The following is a 27,897-nucleotide window of genomic DNA, read 5'->3' on the forward strand; positions in this document are numbered from 1 at the left end:
CCAGGATATTAGCGACACCAGGTGGGTGAGGTAATATTTTATTGTTGCTGAGCTAGACAAGTTTTTGACCTACACAGAGCTCATCTTCAGTCTGGGAATGGCACTCAGTGTCACAGCTAAATACAAGATCAAACTGATAGTTTAGCATAAGTAGTTAGATATAGTCTAAGGGACCATTCCAGGTGAAGTGGTCCATTAATTATATCCAGATAATTCCTGCAAGTGCCCCATGCCCACATGCTACAGAGGAAGGTGAAACTCCCCCAAGGTCACTGCCAATCTGACCTGGAGGAAAATTACTTCCCAACCCCACATATGGCGATCAGTTAAATCCTGGGCATGTGAGCAAGAACCAGTCAAGCCAAGCACCTGAAAGAGAGAATGCTAGGTACTACCTGAGAGCCCTGGCCCACCCCATGCAGAGTCCCATCTTCAATCATGGTCATCCCTGATGCTTCACAGAAAGGAGATAAAAAATCTCCCAGAATACACTGGGCGAGGGGGGAGAAGATTCCTTCCTGACCTCTGCATGTGTCCAGCTGAAACCCTGAAGCTTGAGCTTTAGGAAAAAAGTTACCTTTTCCGTAACTGGAGTTTTTCGTGATGTGTTGCTTGTGTCTATTCCACAGTAGGTGTGCGTGCTTGCCACGTGCACCGGTGCTGGAAGTTTTCCCCCTAGCAGTACCCATGGGGGGAGGGAGGGAGAGTGCCCCCCGCGACCCCTGGAGTGGTGCCTGCCTGGCACGGTATAAGGGGAGCTGCGCGCTCCCACCCACCCTCAGTTCCTTCTTACCAGACAACTCCAACAGAGGGAAAGGAGGGTGGGATGTGGAATAGACATGAGCAACACATCTCGAAGAACACCAGTTACGGAAAAGGTAACCGTTTTTTCTTCTTCGAGTGATTGCTCATGTGTATTCCACAGTAGGTGATTCCAAGCTATATCTGTTGGAGGTGGGTAGGAGTTCACAAGTTCCCAGGACGGAGGACAGCCCTGCTGAACTCCGTGTCATCCCTGGTTTGGGAGACGATCGCATGGTGCGAGGTGAATGTGTGAACCGACGACCACGTGGTGGCCCTACAAATGTCCTGGCTGGGGACGTGGCCATGAAGGCAGCCGACGAGGCCTGTGCCCGGGTCGTATGCCCTCGCAATGGGTGGCGGGAGAATGCCCGCCAGCTCGTAACAGGAACGGATGCACAAAGTGATCCGATTGGAAAGCCACTGGGTGGAAATCGGCTGGCCTCTCGCGCGCTCAGCCGAGGCGACAAACAGTTGCGAGGACTTTCTGAATGTCTTAGTCCGCTCGAAGTAGAAAGCCAGAGCCCGCCGCACGTCGAGCATGTGGAGGTGGCATTCCTCACTGGAAGCATGAGGCTTGGGGCAGAGGACCAGTAGAAAAATGTCCTGACCCATGTGGTAGGCGGAGACCACTTGGAGGAACACGGGGTGTGGGCGGAGCTGGACTTTGTCCTTATGAAAGGCCGTGTACGGCGGTTCGGAGGTCAGGGCCCTGAGCTCTGAGCCTCGCCTGGCCGACGTGATAGCAACCAGGAAGGCCACCTTCCACAAGAGGTGAGACCAGGAGCACATGGCCAGTGGTTCAAACGAGGGCCCTGTGGGACGAGCCAACACCAGGTTCAGATCCCACTGTGGAACCGGGGGTCTAGAATACGGGAAAAGACGGTCTAGATCCTTAAGGAACTGGCCAGTCATAGCATGGGAAAACACCGTGTGTCCTTGCACCTGCGGATGGAAGGCCGATATGGTCGCCAAGTGCACCTTGACGGACGAGGGCACCAGGCCCTGGGCCCTCAGGTGGAAGAGGTAATCAAGGATAAGCTGGATCAGGGTGGTCACTGGGGAGACACCTTGGTCCGCCGCCCGCCTAGAAAATCGGGACATCATCAAATAAGCGCGGCGAGTGGAGGGCCATCTACTTTCGAGGAGGACGCGCTGAACTTGCTCTGAGCACGTTCTTTCTTCTCTACCTAACCATTGAGCAGCCACATCATAAGGTGAAGAGCCGCTAGGTTGGGATGGAGGAGGCGGCCCTGGTCCTGTGAGAGCAGGTCTGGGCGGAGCGGCAACGGCCACGGCGGAGCTACCACCAGGCCTGTGAGGGTCCCGTACCAATACTGCCTGGGCCTTGTCCGACTTTATCTTCTCCAGGACTCTGCTGATTAGAGGGAACGGGGGGAAGGCGTAGAGAAGCCGGCCTGACCAGGACAGGAGAAAGGCATCGGAGATAGCGCCCCTCCCCAGGCCCCCCCAGAGCAGAACTGGGGGCATCGCTGGTTCTGCCGAGTCGCGAATAGGTCCACCTGGAGAGTTCCCCACCTTTGGAAGAGCTGTTGGACCACTTCCAGGTGGAGGGACCACTCGTGTTGCGAGGAGAAGTCCCTGCTCAAGCAACCCGCCCTCTCGTTGCAGGCGCCCGGTAAATGGAAGGCATTCAGGTGGATGTCATGGGCTATACAGAAGTCCCACAGCCTGAGGGCTTCGAGGCAGAGGGCAGAGGAGCAGGCCCCGCCTTGAGAAGGGAAGCTTTATTGGGGTTGGATCCCTGATGAGGACTGGCGGGTTGCCACCGAGTGTCCCGTCAAAATCGCCTTTTCCCTGCCTGCTTGCCCTTGGAGGGTCCAGGCTGGGGGGCAGGCCGAGATTGCCTGTGATGGCATCTCTTATAGTCCCGTTGCTTCTTATGGGCAGCCTCGTTCTTTGGGAGGGTGGCCGGGGTCGGAGTCTGCTGCAGCTTGAACTTAGGTTTTGCTGGAGCCGGGACATAGAGGTCCAGGGTCTGGAGGGTTGTGCGGGAGTCCTTCATGCCATGCAGCCTTGTATCTGTTTCCTCTGCGAACGGAGCTTTCCCATCAAATGGGAGATCCTGCATGGACGATTGCGCCTCGCTGGAGAGCCCGGAGAGGAGCCATGACGCTCGTCTCACTGACACCGTGGAGGCCATTGAATGTGTGGCCGTGTCCGCAGCATCTGAGGCAGCCTGCAAGGAAGCCCGAGCTGCCATTACCCCTTCCTCCACCAGTGCCATGGACTCCTTCTTATCGCGCTCCTGGAGGGAGACGTGTGCAGTGTATATTGGAAAAGGGGTAAAAGAAATGCAAACAAAACATGGTCCTATTAGGGCTCCAAAAGAAGCCACAATAGGTTGTGCTCTCTTTTTCAAATCTGTGTGCGTTTTGGAGCAGAAAGTAAAAAGTAATCAGAACTCTGGTGGAAGTGGAACGTGTTCCTTTTAAGACAGTCTCCAAGCTGCTAATAGCTTTGGATCCAAAAGCAAGCCAAAAAAGCCTCTGTGTGAATGCAAATTACCTAGCTGATGGGGGAAGGAGGAAACTGCCCATAAGTAGCAGCACAAAAACCCTGCAAATAATGAATACATCTGGTCAGCAAACAAGCTACTAAAAGACTCAGATTATGGCCCTCCAGAAAAGGGAGGAGAAAAAACAAGTCAAGCCTGAAAATGAGGGGGACAGGTTAACCCTAAGACACTCTACAAGCATGCTGGCACCAGCAAAAGAATAACCCAAAATACCATGGATCTATGTTTTGTGTAGTTTGTCTGGAATGTTTGTCTTGTTGCTAGCATCATTTTGTTTCAATGAACAGAAAACCTCATAACGTGGGTGGGGATGGCTTCAAAAGGCTGACCTGGGGGGGGGAGATGTGTATGGGAATGCAAAATGCTCAACTAGGAGGCCAGCACCTGTGTAATAGCTACCATGGTACCTGGAAATAGAACGGCAACTAAGGTGGGCCCCACAAGCCCTATGGGAATAACGAGAAGGGGAGGAGCTCACTGGGAATCAATGGAGGGGTGTGTGAAATGGTGTTTATCCAGAGAAGATGTTTGGATGTGCCCCTCTCCTATGACTATGGAGGAGCAGTATCAATGGCCTATGGCAAGGGGTGGACAATTGGGTGTACTGTGTATGAGGTGTTTTGCTGGAAATGTACATATTACTGGGGGCACAATTACACCAGCCCATAACCAAACTACACACACCTACATGCTGCTATCTGGACTTTAGTGCACAAATAAATCTGTAAATCTTATTGCTGTGAATAATCAAACCAGGGCATACTGCCTGATTCCATACCAAGTGGTTAAGTTGGTTTGGACAATAACCCATTTCTCTGTGGACATTCAATGGACTTATGATATGAACAAAAGCACGTAAAACCTGCAGGGGCAGCTTGTTGCAACTGCCAGCAACTGGACACATTAAAATCTTAACCCAGTAGAAGGAGGAGAGGCAGTGTTTTGGTGGTGGCTCGAATGTTGGACCATACTGCAGTGGTCTGGACTCGGTGTTGCTGTGGATTGTGTATTGTTAACTGTACTTGTGTTACGTTGCATATGGAGATAACCTGTAAGTAATGTAGTAAGCCCTCCCCACCCCGCAGTGTACTAAACAACCCGGACCCAACCTTCTCGGGCCCACTATAATGGGAAGTCTGGAACACTAATTGGAATAGGTGTGGTATGCCCGTATGAGAGAAGGTGCAGGGCACTATACTACACAAGGGGCAGTGGAACAAATGAAATATCAACACCTTCCACCTTGATGCCTGGCCCTATCAGGAAATGTGGAACAGGGACACAGGCAAGGCTCTGTGGTGTCAGAGTTGGGAAGGGGGACACTGAGGAAGGAAACTGGAATCATGCTTGCTGGAAGTTCACCCCAATAAACATCAAATTGTTTGCACCTTTGGACTTCGGGTATTGTTGCTCTCTGTTCATGCGAGAAGGACCAGGGAAGTGAGAGGGTGAAGGAATAAGCTCCCTAACAGGGACGAGCTGCAGCAAAGCAGTTCTGACGCACCTTCACTGGCAGCAAGAAGGAACTGAGGGTGGGGGGAGCACGCAGCTCCCCTTATACCACGCCAGGGAGGCGCCACTCCAGGGGTCGCAGGGGGCACTCCCCCCCTATGGGTACTGCTAGGGGGAAAACTTCCAGCACCTGTGCACATGGCGAGCACGCACACCTACTGTGGAATACACATGAGCAATCACTTGAAGAACAACATAAGATATAAACCAGAAGTGAGCCCTACAACTGTTGAGCTTTAACCTCCACTCACACATAACTCCTTCATACAACTGTACTCATAAATTTGTCCAGCTCTCTCTTAAAACTAATTAAGTTGTTTGCCTGCACAACTCCTATTGAGAGGCTGTTCCAGAACCTCACTCCTCTGATGGCTAGAAACCTTCTTCTAATTTCCAGCCTGAATTTGTTCTGGCCAGTTTATATCCATTTGTTCTTGTGCCAACACTGTCCTTTAGCTTAAACAGCTCTTCACCCTCCCTGGTATTTACCCCTCTAATGTATTTATAGAGAGCAATCATATCCCCTCTCAGTCTTCTTTTTGCTAGACTAAACAAGTCAAGATCTTCCAGTCTCCTCTAATAAGACAGACTCTCCATTATCCTGATCATCCCAATACGTCTTCTCTGCACCTGTTCCACTTTAAATTAATCTTTCTTGAACATGAGTGACCAGAACGGTACACCGTATTCCAGATGAAGTCTTACCAGTGCCTTGTACAAAGGCATTAATAAGTCTCTCTTTCTACTGGAAATGCCTCATCTGATACATCCTAAGAGGCACATTTGCCTTTGTACAGCCTCATATTGGTGCTCCTAGTTACCTTATGATGGACTCTCACACCCAGGTCTCGCTCTTCCTCTGATGCTTCCAGCTGATGTAGCACAAATTCTTATTATTGGACCCTAAGTGCATGACCTTGCTCTTTGTACTTTTAAATTTCATCCCATTTCTATCACTCCAGTCTTCAAGGTCATCCAGATCTTCCTGTATAATATTCTGATTCTCCTCTGCATTGAAGATGCCTCCCAACTTTGTTTCATACTTTTTTGAGCCAAAGTCTTTAATAAAAATATTGAATAAGATTGGTCCCAAGTCCGATCCTTGAGGAACTCCACTAATAACTCCCCTCCAGCCTGATAGTTCACCTCTCAGCATAACCTTCTCCCTTTTAGCCAATTCCTTCTCCATCTTCCCTAATTTAACTAATAATTTCCCATGTGGGTACCATGTCAAATTTTTTACTGAAGTCCAGGTATATTACATCTGCTGCACTTCCCTTATCTAAAAAAATCAGTCAGTTTCTCAAAGAAGGAAATCAGGTTAGTCTGGCATGATCAAACTTTGGTGAACCCATGTTGCATTGCCTCCCCTTTACCATTTACCTCTATGAGGTTTATTCCTTCCTTCACAATTTGCTCTAAAACCTTGCATACTACTGAGGTCAGACTAACAGGTCTGCAATTGCCCAGATCACTTTTCTTCTCTTTCTTAAATAGAGGTATGATGTTAGCTATTCTCCAGTCATATGGTTCTATCCCCAAATAATACATTTATTAAAAATCCTTGATACTGGACTAACAATCTCATGTGTCAGTTCTTTCAGTATTCTAGGATGGAAGTTATTTAGTCCCCACCCCGATTTGAGTGCATTAAGCTCTAAATTTTTCTTCCACCTCAGAGGTGGTCATTTCCATTTCTAGATGTTCATTTCCATCAGCCGTATTGCATCCATGCACGTGTTCCACATTATCATCGTTATTGAAAACGGAGGCAAAGTATTCATTTTAATTTTATCCCCTTCCCGTTCACACTGCATAGCAGCCCAACCTCATCCTTCTTTATTCTCTGTTTATTTATAGAACTAAAAAAAAATTATTTATTTTAATTTCCTTGGCAACAGCTAATGCAGCTTGACTTTAGCAATTCTCACTTTATTCTTACATTTTCTAACCTCCGTGATGTAGCTTTCTTTGCTAATCAACCCCCCCTCTTTGCATTCCCTACAGGCTCTCTGCCTACTCCTAATAACCTTTTTGAGGTGGTTATTCATCCTCCTGGAGCGTTTCCCTTCTTTTCCCCCTTTCTTGGGATGAAAATTTCAGATAGTTTTTGTATAACTGATTTGAAGAAATTCCAAGTCTCATCCACAGTTAAGTCCTTGAGCTCTTCTGTCCAGCTGATTTCTTTAACTAATTTCCTTAATCTCTGAAAGTCTGCCCTTTTGAAATTAAAAACCATAGTTGATGACCTTGTTTTAGTTAGCCTTTAATTTAAATTGAATCAACCTGTTATCACTTGATCCAAAGTTCTTTCCTAAGACCAGCTCTATTATGTCCTTGCTACTTACTAAAACACTCGAAGTTTCCATGCCAAAAAACAAATAAAATGTATATATTTTATCATATTTAATCTATACAAAACCAATACAGAACAGAGATAGCCTTGAGCTTTTAGACATCTTTGCCAAAATTAAAACTATTGAATCAAAAGCAAAACAGCAGTAAAACCTGCTATATTTTCTCAGGTACCAGTATGATAGTTAGCAATTTAACTCAGCAAATGTTTGTATTTGATCAAGTTGTTCTTCAGAAAAAGAACCACCATGGGTAGTCATACAACCATCTAATTGTCTCAAAAATGTAATTTACCACATAGAGACAACTTCATTTAACACAGGGAACAAAACTCCCTTCAAAGTAACGTAAGAATTCCCATACCAGCTCAGACAAGGGATCTATCTTTAAGAAAGGGAAAAAAAAGTGATCCGGGCAACTACAGGCCTGTCAGTTTGACATCTGTAGTATGCAAGGTCTTGGAAAAAATTTTGAAGGAAAAAGTAGTCAAGGACATTGAGGTCAATGGTAATTGGGACAAAATACAACATGGTTTTACAAAAGGTAGATCGGGCCAAACCAACCTGATCTCCTTCTTTGAGAGGGTAACAGATTTTTTAAACAAAGGAAATGCAGTGGATCGAATTTACCTCGATTTCAGTAAGGCATTTGATACGGTTCCACATGGGGAATTATTAGCTAAATTGGAAAAGATGGGGATCAATATGAAAATTGAAAGGTGGATGAGGAACTGGTTAAAGGGGAGACTACAACAGATCATACTGAAAGGTGAATTGTCAGGCTGGAGGGAGGTTACTAGTGGAGTTCCTCAGGGATCGGTTTTGGGACCAATCTTATTTAATCTTTTTATTACTGACCTTGGCACAAAAAGTGGGAATCCGCTAATAAAGTTTGCAGATGACACAAAGCTGGGAGGTATTGCCAATACAGAGAAGGACCGGGATTATCATACAGGAAGATCTGGATGACCTTGTAAACTGGAGTAATAGTAATAGGATGAAATTTAATAGTGAAAATGCAAGGTCATGCATTTAGGGATTAATAACAAGAACTATTGTTATAAGCTGGGGAGGCATCAGTTGGAAGTAACAGAGGTGTAGAAGGACCTCGGAGTATTGGTTGATCACAGGATGACTATGAGCCACCAATGTGATATGGCCGTGAAAAAAGCTAATGTGGTCTTGGGATGCATCAAGCGAGGTATTTCCAGTAGAGATAAGGAGGTGTTCGTACCGTTATACAAGGCACTGGTGGGACCTCATCTGGAATACTGTGTGCAGTTATGGTCTCCCATGTTTAAGAAGGATGAATTCAAACTGGAACAGGTTCAGAGAAGGGCTACTAGGATGACCCGAGGAATGGAAAACCTGTCTTATGAAAGGAGACTCAAAGAGCTTGGCTTGTTTAGCCTAACCAAAAGAAGGCTGAGGGGAGATATGATTGCTCTCTATAAATATATCAGAGGAATAAATACCAGGGAGGGAGAGGAATTATTTAAGGTCAGTACCAATGTGGACACAAGAACAAATGGATATAAACTGGCTATCAGGAAGTTTAGACTTGAAATTAGACGAAGGTTTCTAACCATCAGAGGAGTGAAATTCTGGAACAGCCTTCCAAGGGGAGTAGTGGGGGCAAAAGACATATCTGGCTTCAAGACTAAGCTTGATAAATTTATGGAGGGGATGGTATAATAGGATAGCCTAATTTTGGCAATTAATTCGTCTTTGACTACTAGCAGTAAATATGCCCAATGGCTTGTGATGGGATGGGATCTGAGTTACTACAGAGAATTCTTTCCTGGGTGTCTGGCTAGTGAGTCTTGCCCACATGCTCAGGGTTTAATCGCCATATTTGGGGTCGGGAAGGAATTTTCCTTCATGGCAGATTGGCAGAAGCCCTGGGGGGTTTTCGCCTTCCTCTGCAGCGTGGGGCACAGGTCACTTGCTGGAAGATTCTCTGCACCTTGAAGTCTTTAAACCATGATTTGAGGACTTCTATGGCTCAGACACAGGTTTGATACAGGAGTGGGTGGGTGAGATTCTGTGGCCTGCGTTGTGCAGGAGTCACACTAGATGATCATAATGGTCCCTTCTGACCTTAAAGTCTATGATTCTATAATCCAGTAACAGTAACCTATGGCTAGTACTAGAGAGATGTCAGAGAAATATGAAAGGGAAATAAGGGCTAATCTCCATCAGTTAGTTACAGATTATTGTATGCCCTGAAACACAGGGTTTATAGCCTTTCCACATTTTTTCATCTTTTAAAAAGAATCCTTACTATGTTAACTCCAGATGTGCTTATTATCAAACAAAATGTTTAAAGTCTGTTAAGCTCTTGACCTCAATTAATTATACATAGATATAATGGCAATAAGCTCCACAGGCTAGTTGTGTGTTATGTGAAAAAGCACTACATTTATCAGATTTCAATTTGCTGGCTATTGATTTCACTGAATGCCTCCTTGTTTGTTTACTGTGAGAAAAGATGACTAGAAGTGCCTGAACTGCCCTCTCCATACTGTTTATTTGATATAACTTTATCATGTCCCTCAGATTCGCCATCTTGCTAAACAAAATGGTTCTAATCTTTTCATTCATTCTTCAGATGGCAGTTTTTCTAGGTTCCTAGTCATTCTCGCTGGCTGCCTGTGAATCCTCTCTCTTTCAGCTGTGTCTAGGGTTGCCAACTATCTAATCACGCACACCCAAAGACCCGTGCCCTGTCCCTTCCCGAGGCCACACCACTGTCCTGCTCCTTCACCAAGGCCCCGCCCCTCACTCACTGCATCCCCCTGCCTCCTTTGCTTGCTCTTCCCCACCCTCACTCACTTTCACTAGGCTGGGGCAGGGGGTTGAATCCAGGAGCGGGTGTGGGCTCTGGGCTAGGGTGGAGGAGGGAGTGTGGGTTCTGGGAGGGAGTTTGGGTGTGGGAGGGGGAGAGGGGTGGAGTTTGGCTGCGGGAGGGGGAGTTTGGCTGCGGGCTCTGGTCTAGGGCAGGGGTGCAGGAGGGGGTGAGGTGTGCAGCGCTTACCTTGGGCGGCTCCTGAAAGCGACCGGCACATCCCTCTGGCAGCAGCTTCTAAGAGCGGGGGCCAGGGGGTCTCTGCGCACCGTTGCCCATAGGCACCGCCCCTGCAGCTCCCACTGGCCACAGTTCCTGGCCAATGGGAGCTGCAGAGTCGGTGCTTGGGGTGGGGGCAGCACATGGAGACCCCCCTCCCCCCGGGACATGCCGACTGCTTCTGGGAGCGGCGTGGAGCCAAGACAGGTAGGGATCCTGCCTTAGCTCCACTGCGCTGCCGGACTTTTAGCGCCCAAAATCTCCTGGTTTGGCTGAAGTAGCCTCCAGGAGACTCCTGGTGAAAGCGGGAGGGTTGGCAAACCTAGCTGTGTCTGTTTGGCTAGGAAGCCCAAACAGCATATTCCATGTGATGAGGTACCACGGATTTATAGTATGGATTTAGAATTCTTTCAGTAGTATCCTCTCTCATTTATTATGCATCCTTAGCTGCACACTGAGCAGAGGTTTTCACTGAGCTGACCAGTAAGATGCATGTTGTCTTTTCTTAGTGGTAGCAGTTGAGAATAGTTTTTATTCCAGACAATATAAATAATCTTACACTGGTCAACATGGAATTTTATCTGCCATCATGCTATGCTGCCCATCTAACTAGTTTTGCTTAGTCCCACTGAAGTTTTTCATTTTCTTGACACAAAATTATTTAGGCTCATAATCTGCAAATTTTGTCACTGTTTACCCCGCTTTTCCAGATCATTAATATGTGACATAAAATGCAATTCCACCACAGAACCTATTCCACTATTAAACTTCTAGGGGAAAGCGAATCATAGACCCAACTTTTAGACACTCAAAGTAAACCTAGTTACTATGGTGACATATGTCTTCACAATGTGTGTAATAAACAAAACACAATTAGCAGGCAGCTAGCTCCTACCTGATGCCACTTTGGGTTGATTACCCAGTATTCCAACAGTTCTTCCATTCATCCTTGCAAATCCAACAATGATGTTCCCAGCATAGGAGGGCATGATTTCAAAGAATTCCCTCTCGTCAACAATCTGCAAGAATGAGATTTAGACAGAATCCTCAGGGCTAGATGCTGGGAGTTACAACAATATCAATGTTACAGGGAAAGAAAAAACACTGCTTGGGAATTAGAAGGTTTTAAAAATGAATCTCTCTCTCCTTTACAAATGCATACGTCAATATGTTTTTGATGCTGCATTTACTTTTGAATATATTCTATCAGAGTGCTCCTTCAGCATGACACAAAAGCAAACCTTTTAAAGGATTCCCTTGTAATAAGGGCACTTTTCTAGTTTTCAAAGACCCTCAGTTAGTGTAATTCCATTCCATTCCATTCATTTCAGTTGAGCCATGACAATTAACACCAGCTGAGGATCTGCCCCACATCTTTACACTGGTACAGACTGTGACGTTGTGCAGTCTATATGGTTTTATAAAAACATGATAATAAGTGAATATAATGTAACTGGGATAGTTTTAGAAAAAATATGGTAATGAGTGAATATAACGTAACTGGGATATGCTTCATGCAAAAGGTCTCTTGTAAGGTATCATTACAAAGTTTATAATCTACTGAGTATGATCATCTGATTTGTATAAATGTACCACTCTTGTATCTAAAACTAGAAATATAAAATGTAACTCTGAGGGCCTATTGTAATTATGTAAAGTGTGGGCCATTAATGATGGTTTGGAATCTTGATGACTCCCATTAACAAGGACCATTGTCCGCAGATGGCTGTGTTTATCTGTTAGTCTTCCTGTATATGTGTGTGCTGGCAAGTGGGCAATGAAGTCTTGCAGTGACATGTGATCATGTCACCTGAACTGGAATCCATCTTTAACCTGGTGCTTTTCCAGTGGGGGTGGGGGGTGGAAACCCAGAGGGACAAAGGGTTCCCGCCTTATGCAAAAGATATATAAAGGGGTGGAAGAGAACAGAGAGGGAGAGAGGAGCCATCATGAAGAATCCCCTAGCTATCACCTGAGCTGGAACAAGAGCTGTACCAGGGGAAAGAATTGTGCCCAGGCCTGGAAGGTGTCCAGTCTGAGAAAAATTTACTGAAGCATCTCTGAGGGTGAGATTATCTGTATTTAGTTTGATTAGACATAGATTTGCGCAATTTATTTTATTTTGCTTGGTGACTTACTTTGTTCTGTCTGTTACTACTTGGAACCACTTAAATCCTACTGTCTGTATTTAATAAAACCACTTTTTATTTAGTAATTTACTCAGAGTATGTATTAATACCTGGGGGAGCAAACAACTGTGCATATCTCTCTATCCGTGTTATAGAGGGCGAACAATTTATGAGTTTGCCCTGCATAAGCTTTATGCAGGGTAAAACGGATTTATTTGGGTTTAGACCCCATTGGGTCTAACATTCAGACTGCAAAATAAAGCACTAAAAAAGTTACAAATCCCCAGTATGAATATTGCTCAAGTATCCTTAATGCTACATCTGCATTATGATATCATGTACTATTTTTTACCACAGGACACCTGTGCCTCATTCCATGCAACTTTAATTCTGGTATTTCCAAACTTCTGAGTGCTTGGGCATCTGAGTGCCAAAGACAAGCACACTTCTGTGAGCTGTTTTCAGGTAAACTTGCAGCTTTGGGACAAGTGATTCAGACCCTGGGTCTGTGTTGGAGCAGACTGGAGTGTCTGGCTCAGCAAGACAGGGTGCTGGAGTCCTGAGCTGGCAGGGAAAACAGAAGCAGGGGTAGTCTTTGCACATCGGGTGGCAGCTCCCAAGGGGGTTTCTGTGATCCAACCCGTCACACAGACAAACTCCTGGTTTGCATGTCAAACAGAGATCACTGACCCCCCCACTTGGTAAGGCAACTCCCGTCTTTTCATGTACTGTGTATATATACCTGTCTACTGTATTTTCCACTCCACACATCTGATGAAGTGGGTTTTAGCCCACGAAAGCTTATGCCCATATAAATTTGTTAGTCTCTAAGGTGCCACAAAGACTCCTTGTTTTTATACTATGTCAATGGCACCTATCTAACTGAGACAGTAAGAGAAACAAGGCAGGGCTGTCTCCCTGAAAAGCAATTCTCAGCCATGCTCTGCTTTTACCACCTATAGGGACAGGCAAGGAAGATTCTTCAAACCTCCCTCATAGCCAAATTACTTTCTGTGCCCCACCGCCTCACAGGTCAGGGCTAAATTCCTCATACCAGCCCTTATTCCTAGGGATGGGCTTCTCAGTGTGTGTTCTGTAAAGTGACGCCCACAGAGATGCAAAGCAAAGTTCACATGTTCATAAGTGTGCATAATTATAGTAGTGACAGGAACCCATAATATGGGTTCCTAACACTTTATCATGAACCCCTGTTTTCAGCTGCTTACAATAACTTTGCCTACCAATCATTCAGGCTGCAGTTTTCCATGCTTGGTCTCTGTCTCAGAATGTTTTGTTAAGTTTGAATGAAAGCAGTTCAGCTATTTCGGAGTACATGGTAAAGGACAGACAGTTGTAATGATGCAAAAATATTTGACCATATTTTAAACAGCTCTGCGCCTCAGGGTGGGATTTTCAACAGCACCTGGCCTAGGAGCACAAGTCCTATTGAAAGTTAGTTGGACTTTTCTCTCTAACTCACATAGGCACTTGTGAAAATCCCATCCTCTCTTTTGGAGCAGGTGCTTGAATTTTGGCAGGAGGATAAGCCCGTTGCTTACCCCATGACAATTCACCCACATGTGGCCAAGTTTTTAGCTCTCACAGCAGAATGTGACGAGGTTTGCACCTTCATATTCAGAACATTCCACCCACACTGAACATGCTCCCAGACCCCACTGAGCCTCTGGCACTATTCTGAAGCAGCTCCCCAGAGCTGAACTGCATCCTGGTACTCGTGCTTTTCCCCATCAGCACACCATTTGGTTAGAGGAAAACGCTGGGAGCCATTAGACCATGATTTCAGTGATTTCATCTTTTCTACAGACCAATATTAATAAGTCCATGCACATACACTCTACTTTAGCAGGCAAGCAAATATCAGTGTCACCACCTATTTTACAGGCTCGATGGAGATTGGACAGTCACTTCTGTCAAACCTGAGACTATATCCTAATATGGAAGAGCTAATTCACACCTCTTTTTCTACACTGCCTCTCAGAAAAACTGAAAAATCTAAGTGCCAGGGCACGCTCCCAGTACAGTCGAGCTATTCTTGTATATGTAACCCACTGCTTCAGTGTGTTGCACACTATCCCCTTGTGGCTGGTCCACAGAGGATAACAGCATATGACACCTAACATTTAACTCAAGTGGTAGAGCTCTGTGCCATGAATCTGGAGGTGTAAAATTCAAACCCTGATGATGACCTGCAGGGGAAATTGTAACAATCGCATGATATTTATTTTTTGTTAAAAAACATGAAAAATATGTTAAGAACATTCAGACTGCAAAATAAAGCACTAAAAAAGTTACAAATCCCCAGTATGAATATTGCTTAAGTATCCTTAATGCTACATCTGCATTATGATATCACGTACTATTTTTTACCACAGGACACCTGTGCCTCATTCCATGCAATTCTGGTATTTCCAAACTTCTGAGTGCTTGACTTTGGAAACTTAATAACATTCTTTTAATTCAAGTTTCTACGAATAGATTGGAATCACCAAAGTTTGCTTCCCTTTAAATTAAGGAAAACAGTAAAACACACAACATTATTTAAACACTTAAGAGAAATAAAAAGATAAGGGCACTAAGGTGTACAATTTTCCAGTTTTTTATCTGGGGACTGTCTTATCCACTTTTTAAGAAAAGAAACATGAACAATACTGTCTTCCATCTATGTGATGGATGGACATTTGAAAGAGGAAAATGAGTCCTAAAGACAAATCCCAAATCTAAAATTCCTTTCATACATTAGATTCTTTATTTTTGCATTTTTTGTTACCTCTGGGTTTATGATCAATGCATGGAGAAAGAATTATCTGAATGGCTATTGTGAAGACAGAGTTAACTGTAAGTAGGTCTCCTGTGGCATTCTGCCAGTTTGCATCCAGCATTTTGAGCCATTTAATAATTTGTCACATAAATACTTTTTTTTTTAGAACAGAAGGCTTACCGAATGTACAATGTCGACCATATCATAGGCTTTAGTAGACTCCATTGGGACAACTGTGTCCAGCTCAGGAACCAAGCGATTACTTCAGACAAAATGCAAAGTAATTAAAAATGACATGAGTATTCACAAAACCAGATTAATTACCATACAGAAGACATACACCTTTAACTCCTCCCATTGGGGACTGCTTGACAAGACTCTATCTGGATGCTGGCATCTTCAGACAAGCCTTCCAAATACAGAGAAAAAAAAATAATTCCTTAGTTTTAACCTGGTGACTTATGCATTAAGAGATAGAACAGAGGTGTGTATGTGTGTGTGTTCTTGCAGGACTATAGGATCTGTACATCTTCCGTCTGCTGCAGGCTCTGCTGGCCACAGTAACACAGGAGCCAGCTACTACCAAGAGATGGTACGGTGGGGGGAGACAGAATATAGTTTTTAAGGGAAAGGAGAGAAGCCTTCTCATTTTTGTCTCCCCAACCATTGGGTTGGACACAGTTGGAGGGCAGGAGGGGGAAGGGAGAGAATCACCAGTGAGGAAAAAGTTGCCTGTAACCATACAAAGCTCTAGTCAACCTGTCTAAATTAAAAGAAATAAAATTACTGCTCTTTATATCAGCCCTAAAGCAGTGATGCAAATCCATGGGCTGATGTCTTTCCTGTCTGAGTTATATGGGGGAGCTGGGACGGGGGACTTCTCTCCTTTGCTTTCTCCACTGGCCACAAAGTCTTTTGCACAAGGGAGAAGACATTTATTAATGGAATAAAACTGGCAGGAATACACAGTAAAATAGTTTGTCATGTGGCGGTTATAATATTTTACTCAAATGTTTCCCTAAAATCATTATCTAAAGAAATCCTTAATTTGAAGAAAGCAACTGATTTTAATTAAATCATGCTAAAAATAAAAGAAGATATACATTTAACAGACTCAGAGATATCAACTGTCCAGAAAATGTTTGGGTATAAATGGCTAAAAAATTCTGCAAGATACTTGGGAATCCAATCTCAAGTAACCTAGAGGATCTGTACAATGAAAACATCAAACCATCACAGGAAATACACAGAGCTCTGGAGTGCTGGAGGAATACCACAGTCTCTTGGTGAGAGAGAATAGCCCTCAATAAAATGAACGTTTAGCCCAGGATACTAGTCTTGTTTCAAAGCCTTCTTCAAATCATAAAACTCCAGCAGTTATCCAGAGGATGCTGTTAGAATTATACAAGTAAGAGAAGGCTGAGAATGGGTGCAGCTACTTTACACAGACCCACTACGCAGAATGGACTAGCTGCTCCAAATATAATATGGTACTATCAAACCAGCCAACTGTAGGCAGTTGTTGGTTGGTTGAGGCACTCTAATCCAGGCAAATACTAGTTTTTATTGAACAAGAAAATTTCAGTAATATTTCTAGGTTATCAAGGATTAATAAAATTACACCTCCAGAAATCTGTAGGCACCCCTTGGCAAGGGCCTCTGTAATGGGGTCTATAAACCTCATACTGAGCGTAGACAGAGGGGGAGGACAGTTCTTCCTGTTTACAAGCAAGCAGCTTGATCACATCCCCCACGCAGCTGCCAGAACTGCCAATCATGGAGGCAGGCACCCACAGCTGCAACCAACAGAGTAAACAAGACCTGCTATAAAGGAGAGAGAGTACAGAGAAGGAAAGGGAGGCAGAAAGGCCAAGGATAACAAAGAAAACAGCCCTGCACCAAGAAAACAGCCAGGAGAGTAAGGGAGACTGCTAGCCCTACAATTGAAGGGCTGAAAGACTTAACTAGGTTGAGGGTCCAGTAATGGACCTGATTGAGGATAAACTAAGGAAGTTCAGTAAAATCAGCTGAGACTCCTCAAAAGACCACACCAAGAGGCAGTGACAGCCTCCCTTTGGGTTTTGCCTATAGTCCAGACTTTAACACAAACAATGAACTAGAGTTATTCAGAGTGGAAGAGAAATGGAATATTCATGGCTGACCGATTGTTTACTGAAGAGAGTCTTCTAACTCCTTTAGAAAACAACACCAATTTTTATTGGCCTGCTTTCCCATGGGACGAGTACTTTCAACTTAGGTATTATGGCCCTGATCAAAGCTAGTCAATTGGAGCTTTGTTATTGACTTCAATGAGGATAGAATAAAACCCTATATTTCTCAGCACTGTAAATAAACTCATTTATAGAGGAAACTAATTTCAACAGCTTCTGGACTAACAGGAAACAACTATAACTCATAATTCACATCAGTATTTACTGACAATTTTTCTGGCAAGAAAATATCCATATATACGATATAACAGGACAAGGATTTAGGCAGACATATTACCTCAGAGAAACGGGCTTAGATTTGGGGGGGGAAGACCAGCGCTCTTGATTCATAACACTATATGAGAAAATTCATTTAAGATGTTGGTGTAAGTACCCACTGAATAGCAAGTATTAAAAAATATGGATGGTGAGAAACATTGGAGAAATTTTGGTGAAAAAAGGTTATTTTATGCATATATGTTGGACATGTCAAATTATTAGAGCACTGAGATGCAGTTCATAACTTCATATTACAAACTATTGAACATTTATTACACAGAGATCCTGTGAAAACAACGAGGAGTCCTTGTGGCACCTTAGAGACTAACAAATTTATTTGGGCATCCTGTAGTAATCATTCTGAGGCTTGCTAGTGGAAATGGATCCCAGTCAAGGAAATAGAGAATTAATCTCTCATGTCTTAGTAGCTGCAAGATTATTGGTAGCCTCTCACAGAAAAAAATAAATTGCCTGACATTAGAGTAATTGTTTAAAAAAAAAAAAAAACCCACATGGATGCTACTGATATGGAAAATTTACTCATTGAGTTCATACACGGCAAAAGACTACAAACATAACATTTGACAAATTTCTCAGAATATTAAATCAGTATCATAGACTCTCTTGGTTTGTTAATATCGGAAAAGGCAGAAATGTCTTCCTGTTTAAGAAAATACATAATCCTGGAGATATTGTTTCTGGGTAAGGAGGTTTGTCCTATAACTTATTCCTGCCTCACAGGAACACAGGATGAATCTCTAAACAGTGACTGGTAAGTTCATTTTTGTAATTGTTAATACTGTATTTCTGGTAGCTATGGGACAATGATTTATAAAACTGCTAAACACTTCCTAAACAAAGAGCTAACAAAACATGTGCACACATACATGTTGGAAGAGGGAATTAATCAGTGAAGAAGGCAAAAATCAGAAATCTAGCTGCAAGATGCTCATTTCCTTGTATTCACACTGTCAGAAAAACACATGACATTAAACTGACAACAACATGAGATATCATGTACAAGCCCCTCACTTACCTAGGATCATGGCATTTGCGAACAGGGGCTGGATCACGGTTACTGAGAGGTAGGTAATTAAAGAACTCCCTGAGATTGAGCAAAGCATCTACATCATTCTCAAAGGCTCTGTGTGCGACCCCTGGAGAAAAAAGCCAAAATAATACTACTTTACAAGGGCTCCATTTGGATTTTTTAACACGTCAATAAAGCCATCAACCGTATCAAGATTTTTGAAGCCAGCAGAGCCATCAAGTTTTCAACTCCAGTAAGGTTGAAGTGTCCAAGAAGCATCTAAGTATGTCAATCTTCCTTCCTTGACAGCTCTGGATAGCTCTCCTTATTTTTATATTTTAAAAAATAGCTTTACTATTTTTTGCAGCTCATTGTGGTTGGATACTAGGATGTTGTAGTAGACCCAAATGAAGATTACTCACCTGTAACCAGAGTTCTTTGAGATGGACTCTGCATAAACACTCATGCCAGGCTTTGACCAGTACAGCTTGAATGGTAGAACTCTTGCTAGCAGTGCCCACTGTCGCACTCGTGCACTTTCCTTGGACCTCCTCATAGTGAATACAGAACATTGCACAGCAAGGGTATAAAAGGGGCATGAGTGCTCCATCCCCTGCAGTTCCTTCCCTTCTTTAATTCCAGGTCCTTTGGTAAGCAGGACTCTGAGGAAGTGGGGAAAGGTAGGTGGGGAAGTATGAATATGTAGAGTTCATCTTGAACTCCAGTTATAGGTATGTAACCTTTATTTCGTCTTCAAGTGTCCTCTGCATATGCCTACTCATGGGAAAAACTAATGAGGTGTGGAGAAAGTGGTCCGTTCCGAGAGAGCAACTGATATTGCTCCTTACTCTTCATTGGTGTATTTAATGCCTAGATACTACAGTGATGGATGCAGTAGAAATGGTTAAGTAGATAGATTCTGAAAGGTCTGCAGTGATACCCATAGGCACCCCTACATACCCCTTTCCTCATATTCCATGCATACCACATTCCCTCCTTCCTATGCTTAACATTCCTCTTCTTCTGCAAATGGACAGCCTACTCTGATCTGGGCCTTAAGAAGTCTACAAGGCCATGAGGCCTGTCTGGGCCCATTCAGGGATGCAGTGTGTTCACATAGACTTAACTTTTAATAAGTAAATGATTGACCAAACCAACTCCACTAAATTAGCTAAAGACACCAGTCCTCACAGAGGCCAACAGAATAAGACAGTTTTGGAGCTATGCCAAGTCTTTTCTGAGATATGATGAGCCAGAAAAAGAGTTCAGAGACTTGACAATTTCTAAGAATGGATAATTTTAAAAATCACTTTGTCCAACATCCCCTTAGCTTCCCCTAAAATACCTACTCTAGCATCGTCTCACACAGACATTTTCACATGGGTTTAATTCAGTTTTCTCAAAGCTAGAAAGGAGGACAAAATTAAGCTTAAAATGAAGAACTAGCTTCAACTATAACTATGGCAACATTTTCTTTCTTTCAACAAAAAAAGTAAACTTTCACAGCCATACAACTCACACTAGTCAGATTTTTAAAGTCGTCTCCAAGACAAGAAGTCGCATAGGTAACTTTGTTCCAAAAGAGGAAGAGAAGCATTAGAAGAGAATGAAAAAGTAATGCTGGAAAGGGATGGCAAATTCAGCCACAGGTTTGCTACCATAATGCAGTAAAACACTCCATAATCTTGAGTTAAAATTACTTAAAAGACTTGAAAATATATATGAACTCCCCCTCATATGTGAAAGGATCATATTATTCTTGCTTAAAACCTTCAATGCACGTCTAGTAGTTGTTATTCCATGGATATACTACAAAGTGCAAAAATAACTACTGCTATTCAGTGCCCAAAATCCAATGCCCCAAACCCCATAACCTTTAGTGAAGAATTTCACATGGAGGCCCCTAGTGAGAAAAAGTAGTTCTAACATCTACTGCTGATTCATTCAGTTTGGAAAACTGGATCATACGGTAACTAAGTAAAATAACACTGGTCTACAATTTTTGAGAAGTCGTCTGCTTCAGAGATAAAATGTGCTATTTATTATGTATTTTGATGTGCTCAATTCAAATACGACAATTAAAACAACTGATTGGCTACTGTTTCTAAGATATTTAAGTTTTTACATTTTATGTCTATGTATATTGTGTAGATAGTAGAGTTTTAATCATAAATTGTAAACCTAGGTCTTTTCATGTGTTTATGGTTGCTTTACATGATAATATTTCACCCGTCCTGTTTATGTAACACTTTAAAAATCAGCAAAAGGGTTATATAAATAAAATGTATTATGAAACAAAAGGCAAAAAACTATTCTGTACATAGTTTAGTCCTATTCAGGGTCTACTCGGCGCTTCTTGGCTTGTCTCTTGTATTCATTAAATGGAGCATCTCTTGTCACTGTCCAGCAATAGTCTGCAAGCACTGATGGGCTCCATTTGCCCTGATAGCGTTTCTCCATTGTTGCAATGTCCTGGTGAAATCGCTCGCCGTGCTCGTCGCTCACTGCTCCGCAGTTCGGTGGAAAAAAATCTAGATGAGAGTGCAAAAAATGTATCTTTAGTGACATGTTGCAACCAAGGCTTTTGTATGCCTTGAGGAGGTTTTCCACCAACAACCTGTAGTTGTCTGCCTTGTTGTTTCCGAGAAAATTTATTGCCACTAACTGGAAGGCTTTCCATGCCGTCTTTTCCTTGCCACGCAATGCATGGTCAAATGCATCATCTCGAAGAAGTTCACGAATCTGAGGACCAACAAAGACACCTTCCTTTATCTTAGCTTCACTTAACCTTGGAAATTTTCCACGGAGGTACTTGAAAGCTGCTTGTGTTTTGTCAATGGCCTTGACAAAGTTCTTCATCAGACCCAGCTTGATGTGTAAGGGTGGTAACAAAATCTTCCTTGATTCAACAAGTGGTGGATGCTGAACACTTTTCCTCCCAGGCTCCAATGACTGTCGGAGTGGCCAATCTTTCTTGATGTAGTGGGAATCTCTTGCACGACTATCCCATTCGCAGAGAAAACAGCAGTACTTTGTGTATCCAGTCTGCAGACCAAGCAAGAGAGCAACAACCTTCAAATCACCACAAAGCTGCCACTGATGTTGGTCATAGTTTATGCATCTCAAAAGTTGTTTCATGTTGTCATAGGTTTCCTTCATATGGACTGCATGACCAACTGGAATTGATGGCAAAACATTGCCATTATGCAGTAAAACAGCTTTAAGACTTGTCTTCGATGAATCAATGAACAGTCTCCACTCATCTGGATCGTGAACGATGTTGAGGGCTGCCATCACACCATGGATGTTGTTGCAGGCTACAAGATCACCTTCCCTGAAGAAGAATGGGACAAGATCCTTTTGACGGTCACGGAACATGGAAACCCTAACATCACCTGCCAGGAGATTCCACTGCTGTAGTCTGGAGCCCAACAGCTCTGCCTTACTCTTGGGTAGTTCCAAATCCCTGACAAGGTCATTCAGTTCACCTTGTGTTATGAGGTGTGGTTCAGAGGAGGAGGATGGGAGAAAATGTGGGTCCTGTGACATTGATGGTTCAGGACCAGAAGTTTCATCCTCTTCCTCGTCTGACTCAAGTGAGAATGATTCTGGTGCATCAGGAACCGGCAGTCCTTCTCCGTGGGGTACTGGGCGTATAGGTGATGGAATGTTTGGATAATGCACAGTCCACTTTTTCTTCTTTGACACACCTTTCCCAACTGGAGGCACCATGCAGAAGTAACAATTGCTGGTATGATCTGTTGGCTCTCTCCAAATCATTGGCACTGCAAAAGGCATAGATTTCCTTTTCCTGTTCAACCACTGGCGAAGATTTGTTGCACAAGTGTTGCAGCATATGTGTGGGGCCCACCTCTTGTCCCGATCTCCAATTTTGCAGCCAAAATAAAGGTGATAGGCTTTCTTAACCATAGTGGTTATACTGCGCTTTTGTGATGCAAAAGTCACTTCACCACAAACATAGCAGAAGTTATCTGCACGGTTCACACAAGTACGAGGCATCTCTGCTCACTTTGGCTAAACAGAAATGTGTCCCTTTGCAAAATCAAACACTGACAAATAAGAGAGCACGACACTGTATGATTTCTAGAGCTGATATAGGGCAATTTGTTCAGCAGAGCGATGTAAGCTTCGTTATGATTGCATCATCCATAACTTCTAGGAATAACATGATGCAATTCATATCATGTATGACGCAACACCAGCTTCAGATTGCATCATTCATTGTTTTGCCTAAAAAGCAAGTACTGTCCAAACCCAGTCATAGATTTATTCATAGATCCAGTCAAAGATGTATTTTAGTCATTTCTGGTTTAAATTGAGATCCCTTCCCTTTATAACTCACTTATCCTCCGCCATTCCCAAGTCAAGGGTCGTATATACTGACCCAATAGCATATCTTGAAAACTAGAGCCAATCAACAATTTTAAGCATCATTTTCGTTCTCAGTGACCCAGAATTAGTAAAGTTTGACTACATTTATTTCAGAAGCATTTTGTCTGTAGAGCAGTGTAATCAGCTCTCACCTGATACTGCAGTGTGTGTCTTTGCTCCCCCAAGCTGTTCCTGGGTAACATCTTCATTGGTAACTGACTTGACTACATCAGGGCCAGTGATGAACAGATAGGATGTGTCCTGAAAAAGTAGACTGCGAAGTGTGAGTTCCAAGCTACAACAGCACTTCACAGATAAAAAAAAATATAGGTGATTTTCTTCCTCTCTCACACTTTCCCTAAAGGGATATGAAAAAAGGTGAAACACAGAAGAAATTTCTTCAAGGACTCCCCCCCCCCCCTTTTTTTTTTTTAAGAGTCAAAATTAATTAAGCAACATATTTAGTTGAAAATCCCCAGAAAATGTAGTAATTTCCCACAGATTGTGTGTTGTTAATTTGGATAGGGTCCTCTGCATTCTTCATTAAAGACAGAGAATGAAGCCTGAGACTGAATCCCTGGCTTTAAGTGAAAAAAAAAACCCAACCCTAATCCAAAGGCACTTCAGTGTGTCTACAGTTTTGGCATTTCCCCACATCTTTTATTTTTGATTTATTGACCTGTCTACACAATTTCTTTCTCGACTTATGCAGAAAAATAATTTGGGACAAAAGTTCATTCTGGTTTACACACAATTGCATCAACAGTGCAATTATTTTATATCCCAAACTAAGCAAAATAAAACCTTGTCAGTAATAGGCTAGATTTTGGAACAGTAAAATACCTGCTTTTTCTGTGCAAGCCACACAAAAGTTTCAACTAGGAAAACTGCCTAATTCTGTGTATGTGTATAGCCAGCATCAATATGTCTCTTGTATAGTCAAATGCACAAAGCACACCAACGGAAGGGACATGGCCCTGGCCCTCCCCAGATAAGGTGGGAAGGGATGGGATGGGGAGAGTGTGGGTGTCCTGGGCTAGGGTCATGTGGAGGGTGGTCATAGGGGTTACTCCCCTGACTCCCAGCTTCTCCCCCCCAAAAAATTTCCCCACCAGTTGCTGTCCCAGCTCGTCAGGGTAAGCAGCTGGCGTGCCGGGACACTTTGTTTACTTAGGTTTACCTCTGTGCCTGCGGACGCTCAAAGTAAACAAACCATCTCGGCCCACCAGTGGCTTATCCTGATGGCACGGGAGCCAAAGTTTGCTGACCCCTGAATTATAGGGTCGGCTTATGAACGGGTTATAAATATTTTCCATTTTTACTTATCCATCTTGAGGGGGTTGGCTTATAAACTAACCGGCTTATGATCAAGTATATACGGTACATTTTTTCTTTAATATCTTTCAGTTACTAGTGATCTTAGATGTAACCAACTCCCATAACAAGTGTCTGTGTGCAGCCCTTTACAGGGCTAAAATTCTGCTTCTGGAAACACTGAGGAAAGCTTGGGAGATCATCTCTCTCCTTCCCCACCTTCTGCAACCCAACCCCAGCAGACCCCACCCAAATAGTTGCCTCTTCCCTGGCCTTGTTTCAGTCAGTGAGTTGCCACCAGCCTGAGAAGATTCCACAGCAAGCAGCCCCTGAAACAAGGAGATGGATCAGATCTTCAAAATCCAACTGGGAGGCCGTGATTACCCTCAAAGGCAGGTCTGATTTCAGTGCCATCGAGTCATATGAGGTTTGTGCCTTTTTTTGCCTTTTTGTAATACAGTAACTCCTCATTTAATGTTGTAGTTATGTTCCTGAAAAATGCTACTTTAAGTGAAATGATGTTAAGCGAATCCAATTTCCCCATAAGAATTAATGTAAATGGGGGGTTAGGTTCCAGGGAAAAAATTTTCACCAGACAAAAGACATTATATACATATTCAGTATAAGTTTTAAACAATTTTAAACAAACAAGTTAATACTGTACACAGCAATGGTGATTGTGAAGCTTGGTTGAGGTGGTGGAGTCAGAGGGTGGAAGAGGGTGGGATATTTCCCAGGGAATGCCATGCTGCTAAATGATGAACTAGGGTTAACACGTTGTTGTTAATGTAGCCTCACACTCTACAAGGCAGCATGGACTGAGGCAGGAGGGAGAAAACACAATACACACACAGCAGTGGCTGCAAACACTTTCCTGAGGAAACTGAACGTTGATGAACCCATGCTTTCCCGCTGGAGAGCGCCACTCCCTCCCCTCCTCCGGATGGCGCATGCACAGCTGCCGACTTTCCACGCTGGGGGAGACTGGGGGTGTGTGTGGGTGGGGTGTGTGTGTGTGACAGAGAGATGAGCATTTCCCCTTTAAGTATGCTGCCCTTTTAAGTAGATCAGCAAGTTACTTCAGACACAGCAGCAGCTTCCAGCAAGCTCCCACCCTCCTGAGCCCTGTCATGTCCCCCCTCCCCTCCTCTGTGGAGATGGGGTACAGGAGCAGGGGGAGAGGGACACCCTGACATCAGCACCCCTCTTTCCCCTTTCCACCCGCACAGCAAGCAGGAGGCTCCCAGGAGCAGCTCCAGGGCAGAGGAGGGGAGAAGCGAGGCAGTGGGAGGAGGGACACCTGAACTGCCTGCACACCTACTTACAGGGAACTTAGGGGGGCTGCTGGCCCACCCTGGTTCCAAGCCCCCATGAGGACGGGCTGCTCTTCCAGAGAATCCTGCAAGCAGTGGACAAAGCAGGCAGCCAAATGACGTTATAAGGGATATTGCGCAACTTTAATCGAGCATGTTCTCGAATAGATCAGCAATGTAACAACGAAACAACGTTAACCGGGATGATGTTAACTGAGGAGTTACTGTATATGATGGAAACTTGTAAGTTTTTAAAAGTTCCTTCTTCTTGTTTTTTTTATGTAAAAATACTCAGGACTTGTTTCCCTTAGAAGAATTGGTACAACTGATTGAGAGGGGAAATTATTGTTATTTAGACTGTTTAAACCTCTGAATTATATAGCTATTTTAGGGGGAAAAGCAACAATTTGAGAGAAAAAACTTTCTTTGTTTAAGATTCAGCATCCCAACCCCTTTATTTAAGGGCTGCGAAAGCTCTCAATCTACATCCAACAGACCCAAGGAAGATAGTATATTTCCAATGCAAAAAATAAGCATAAAACTGCTTTTTGGGGAAAATATTCAAGTGTTCTTTATTTAAAATATGGCATAAGGCCATTGCTAGCAGCTCTTATATGAATGAAGTTTCTGTAAGGGATTCTAGTTCCTACGGGTTCCAAAGATGAAAGCACATCCATGATTCTAAATCTAGATGAGATTGCTCCATGTTATCAACAGATGCTGCATTCCCATTGCGGTGCTCTTTCGGGGTGCCCAAGACCGTGATTAACTTTGTTACCCCTCTGCCTCCAACGTGAGACTTGATGGTGCTTAACTGGGTGTCAGCTGCCTGACAACAGCCTGCTAGCCACCCAAGCAATGTCCTCAGGGCAATGCTAGCCCTCACTTTTCTTTGCAGGTTAACAGTAGGTGCATCCCAGTCCCTGAGCTCCTTTGAAACATTCCCCTGTGATATCCAGCCCATCAGTGGCTACTCACAAAAATACCAGGTTTGCTATTCATAGGGGACAGTATACACGCCAGGTTGTTTGATTCACTGACAATCAGCTCCCATATAACATCACAGCTCTGAGATATATTTGTTTTCACTATAAATCTAAGTTTGTCACAAAAGGCTACGATTTATGAGATCGTAAGAATACTGGAAGCAGAAGGATGACATATAAAACAAAATCAATACATGCTTTTTAGAGACTAAATTTTAACATGCTAACCATCTGTCCAAAAGCAGTCTCATCTTGATGAATGATGAACCAAAGAAGGGTAATGTAATTAATGCAAATCAACGGGGCTTATGGAAAACAGATCCTGTCAAACTAACTTGACATCTTTTTTTTATGAAGTTACATGTTTGGTTGATAAAGATAACAGCATTGACGTAATATACTTAGCTTTGTGCAAGGCATTTGACTAGGTACTGCATGGCATTTTGATTAAAAAGTGAACATGGTACACATTAAAATGATTATAAACTGATTAACTGACAGGTCTCAAAATTTAATTGTAAATGGGGAACTGTCATCAAGCTGGGTATATTTTCAATGGGGTCCCACAAGGATTGGTCCTTGGCACTACACTATTTAACATTTTAAATCAATGAACTGGAAGAAAATATCATTCACTGATAAAGTTTACAGATGAGAGAGAAATTGGGGGAGTGGTAAATAATGAAGAGGACAGGTCACTGACAGAGTTTGATCTGGATCGCTTGGTAAACTGGGCGCAAGCAAACAATATGCATTTTATTATGGCTAAATGTAAATGTACAGTAGAACCTCAGAGTTACGAGCACCTCGGGAATGGAGGTTGTTCGTACTCTGAAATGTTCGTAACTCTGAACAAAATGTTATGGTTATTCTTTCAAAAGTTTACAACTGAACATTGACTTAATACAGCATTGAAACTTTACTATTCAGAAGAAAAATGCTGCTTTTAACCATCTTATTTTAAATCAAGTAAGTGCAGGAATAGTTTCATTTCCTTGTCAAATATATATTTTTTAATTTAATCCTTTTTTTTTTTTTTAGTAGTTTTCATTTAACACAGTACTGTATTTTTTTTTTTTGTCTCTATTGCTGCCTGATTGTGCGCTTCCAGTTCCAAATGAGGTGTGTGGTTGACTGGTTCAGTTTGTGACTCTGAGGTTCTACAGTATATATTTAGGAACAAAGACTACAG

General features: G+C 43.2%; 1 protein-coding gene across 1 annotated transcript in view; it reads right to left on the reverse strand.

Annotated features, from left to right (window-relative positions):
- PCCB (propionyl-CoA carboxylase subunit beta) overlaps positions 1–27,897 on the reverse strand; it is a 66,293-nt gene that overhangs the window by 12,380 nt on the left and 26,016 nt on the right. Inside the window, exons 7-10 of the mRNA XM_065410758.1 lie at positions 23,245–23,353; positions 18,707–18,827; positions 15,362–15,443; positions 11,169–11,292 (exon numbers count right to left, since the gene is read on the reverse strand). Of these exons, the coding sequence (XP_065266830.1) occupies positions 11,169–11,292; positions 15,362–15,443; positions 18,707–18,827; positions 23,245–23,353 (436 nt within the window). The remainder of the gene's footprint in view (positions 1–11,168; positions 11,293–15,361; positions 15,444–18,706; positions 18,828–23,244; positions 23,354–27,897) is intronic.

Source organism: Emys orbicularis, chromosome 9 (assembly GCF_028017835.1).
Source record: "Emys orbicularis isolate rEmyOrb1 chromosome 9, rEmyOrb1.hap1, whole genome shotgun sequence".
NCBI lineage: Eukaryota > Metazoa > Chordata > Testudines > Emydidae > Emys > Emys orbicularis.